Source organism: Gigantopelta aegis, chromosome 8, assembly GCF_016097555.1.
Source record: "Gigantopelta aegis isolate Gae_Host chromosome 8, Gae_host_genome, whole genome shotgun sequence".
Classification (NCBI taxonomy): Eukaryota; Metazoa; Mollusca; class Gastropoda; order Neomphalida; family Peltospiridae; genus Gigantopelta; species Gigantopelta aegis.
The window spans coordinates 14,699,826-14,703,811 of NC_054706.1; the positions used below are offsets into that span (position 1 = coordinate 14,699,826).

The window sequence follows — 3,986 nt, forward strand, 5'->3', positions numbered from 1 at the left end:
TACCGGGACACGGGCGACCGTGTCTTTGGTATACGGTGACCCACCTCCAAAGAAGAGGAACGGAGGGACTGGAAGAGGAAGGAGGAAGAAGAAACCCGTGCCAGGGACGGCTCAGGGGGGGACAAAGCTGGCGGCTCAACCGCCAGCGGCGGTCCCTTCTGCGTCGCCGCCCCTACCGAGTTCGCCGGAGAGGACGCGATCGCCATCGGCGCCTGCATCCGCGGATCAGCCGTATTCGAGCCTGGACATCGCGATGTGCCAGCCTCCAAGGGCGGTACCACCGACCTCCACTCCCCGGACGCCGACTCCGGTGCAGCGGTCAATTATACCGACCGCTCCCGTTGAGTCGGCACAGGGACATCATGTTGTTGCGGCGGCGAAGCGGAAGGCGACATCACCGACCACCCAACCAGCCAAGACCAAGCCGCCGCCGGTAGCCCCGCCCCCTGACGACGCCGAATGGGTCCTTGCCATCAACGGACTTCGACGCCAACTGCACCAGTATATGCAGGGGGACACGCGGGATCCACAACGACTTCGGGGAGGATACCTCAACGCGGACTGGAGACCACTGGATGACGGCAGCAGCTTACGAGCTACACCTTATTCTCAAACAAGATCTTAGTTGGACGTAGATGGTAATTACGTGGCTACCGAGTAGTCGTCACGCACCGGAGGGACCAGACCTTACTCAGACGAGTGATCACGAACAAAAATATGTTCAATCCGTTTCGCCAAGCAAACTCGAAATGCTGCTACAGTAAATAACGGCGATCGTGCTTGATTTATTATATGTACACAAGAGCGTTAGTTGCATCAGTGCACGTAACTTACGGCCCCAGTCGTAGATTTACGTTTACGTACTAGGCTTACATATTTTGTGTAGGGTTCAGACACATCTTGTTCGCCACGACAACAGATCCATACACAAGATGATCAGTGCAGTCTGCGACTCCAAGTTCAGACCACGTCACGAAAAGACCAACTGCCGACACTCCGGGAATCTCCAGCCTCTCCGAAGTAGAAACCAACCTAACGGCCTTAACGAGGCCACTCGCGTGGACATATAGATCGGACTTTAAACTTTTAGACCTTCGTTCAAAAGTTTATGTCGAAATTACTTTCTTTTTTTTAAATATTATTAAATAGTCCGATCCTCTCTTCTTTCTCTTATTTATTTTTGGACTGTCCTTCTAAAATGCTCCAAATTATATAAATATTCGACCGAGCAGTCAATTCTTTTTATTTTTGGCTTGTAATTTTTTTTTTTTTTTTTCAATTCTATTAACTTTTTTACTAATTGCTATTTTCAAAATTCTGCCCATTTTCAACTCTACCCCCCCCCCCCCCCCCCCGATCTTATCTAATTTCTTTTTGACCACCCGATCTAATCTAGCGACCAAATTTAATGAGTAGAATTTTCTTTATTAATTATAATATTAGAGATGCGCATCAAAATTTTAAAGGCCCACTATTTAATTTTTGGATGTAAATTTCAAAATTGTCCGCTTATTTTATTTATGTCCCGGGACAAGCCCCTGGCTATCCAGAGACAGGCCCCGGGACGGACATGCTCGAAACTCTAGTGGTATATGAGCATGTACAAATTATTCGCACTCGCACTTCGAACTTTGACCTAGTGAGTAGTTAGTACACTTCAGTTTCCTACACACTCGCGTAAGAGATAGCCCGTTGTTGATAAATATCGTCCCCAACGTATGTTGGAGATAATTGTTGAGACTTGTGACTGGCTGCTTTTATTCATATTGGCATTACTGCCAAACAGGAAAAAAAAAAAGAAGGTTGCAAACGAATCAATACGCATTTTTACATGGATTACAACTAAATTTGCTGGTAGAATGATGGAAATACAAGGTGAAAAAGGTATCAGATTTGCAGATTTCGCCCGAATATCTCTATCGTTTTTGCCACAATTGGAGGGTTTGCTCCAGCACTAGCCCCCCCCCCCCCCCCCCCAACACACAAAAAAAGAAAGAAAAGGTTTTTGAGGATGTGTAAGAAACAGAATACTACATTCATATTTGTTAAATACCATTTATCTTACAACTAGTTGTTTAAAAAAGTATCCAATTCACTTTAACTTATTAGATGTGTTTTTAAAAACCTCGTTGTAAGATAAATGGTAGTCCACTCATGTACTAATCTCGATCTGTATGCTATTATTAATTTAGCTAATTTGTAATCTGTATCTGTATTTTCTCTTAACACTACAGCATTCCAACTGCTTTTGCTGATGAACAACACAAAACACACTATCTGAATATTAATTTTATTAATATAAAAATGTAAGTACATAAAAAAATAAAGGTATGCTTAGAATGTGATAAATATGTAATACAATCTAGTGGCCTTTGATAAACAAAAATGTTTTTATTTAAATAAATTTAACATTAATAAGAACTTTTACTGTAAATAAAAACAACATGGTATCTTAAAATACTAGTCTACATTTGAAGTAACAAAGCCTAAAATGATCTGATCAACTGTCACAAAACAATGATAATAGACGGTGTCTGTTTACTAAGAAACAAGTATCATAAAACATTGATAATAATGGACAATATTTGTTTACCAAATAACAAGCCGTGAAAAAATATTAATAATACAATATATGTATACCAAGTAACAAGCTGTGACAAAACATTGATAATAATAGACAGTATCTGTTTACCAAGTAACAAGCTGTGACAAAACATTGATAATAATAGACAGTATCTGTTTACCAAGTAACAAGCTGTGACAAAACATTGATAATACTAGACAACATCTGTTTACCAAGTAACAAGCTGTGACAAAACATTGATAATACTAGACAATATCTGTTTACCAAGTAACAAGCTGTGACAAAACATTGATAATAATAGACAATATCTGTTTACCAAGTAACAAGCTGTGACAAAACATTAATTGCAACAGACAATATCTGTTCACCAAGAAAACAAGCTATAATAAAACAATAATAATAGGCAATATCTGTGTGCTAAAAAATAAACTATCATAAAACATTCCTAATAATAGACAATATCTGTTTACTAAGTAACAAGCTGTGACAAAACATTGATAATAATAGACAGTATCTGTTTACCAAGTAACAAGCTGTGACAAAACATTGACAATAATAGACAGTATCTGTTTACCATGCAAGTAACAAGCTGTGACAAAACATTGATACTAATAGACAATATCTGTTCACCAAAAAACAAGCTAGAAGAAAACAATAATAATAGGCAATATCTGTGTGCTAAGAAATAAACTATCGTAAAACATTTCTAATAATAGACAATATCTGTTTTCGAACAAACAGAAATAGGCAACACTTACCATAATGTCCCAGTACCAGTTCTTTGAAAGCCACAGTCATTGGTCTTATCAACATTTACATTCCAGTCTCTGCTTTACACGTATTGTTGTAGTTCAAACCCAAGTTGCACCAGTAAAGGCTTAATTAATTCATTTTGGAAGAATAGTTTCAATGCATTAAGAAAAAAATATGAGCATAATTTAGTAGTTTAGGTTTGTCCAGAGGACAACTAAGAGTTCACACTGACAAAGAAAGAGGCTATCACATTCCACCCCACCCACTAACTTCAAGTGTAAAATACACTTTTGGGGGAGGCTGTCTTTTTTTTCTAAAATCTTTTAATTTTTTAAAATAAAATATATTGTGAAGTAATGTCACCTTTTCAGGCCTCAAACTTAACAATTGTTTCCCATGGCAATTTTTAAAACAATTTGGCATTAAATAAAATGTCATCTATTATATTTTTTGCATCTGTTTAACAGTCCTTTGTCAAATTTGACAATTGCCAATTTTAAAAACAACTTGTAAATTTTATTTTAATTTTGCAAAATAATTGTTTAGTCATGGAAAAATTAATGTGCTTGGACCATTTTCTGGGAAACATTGTTTGACATTGCAGTTTATTTTGGGTTCATCAATCAGTATACTAGTAATTACGGTAACA

The 3,986-nt window shown here is 38.1% G+C and overlaps 1 protein-coding gene across 1 annotated transcript in view; it reads right to left on the bottom strand.

Moving 5' to 3' along the window:
• Window positions 1-2,228: 2,228 nt before the first annotated feature.
• The window catches only part of LOC121379491 (snaclec 4-like), a 34,285-nt gene continuing 32,527 nt past the window's right edge, over window positions 2,229-3,986 (bottom strand). The window contains exon 6 of the mRNA XM_041508135.1: window positions 2,229-2,251. Coding sequence (XP_041364069.1) covers window positions 2,229-2,251 — 23 coding nt within the window. The remainder of the gene's footprint in view (window positions 2,252-3,986) is intronic.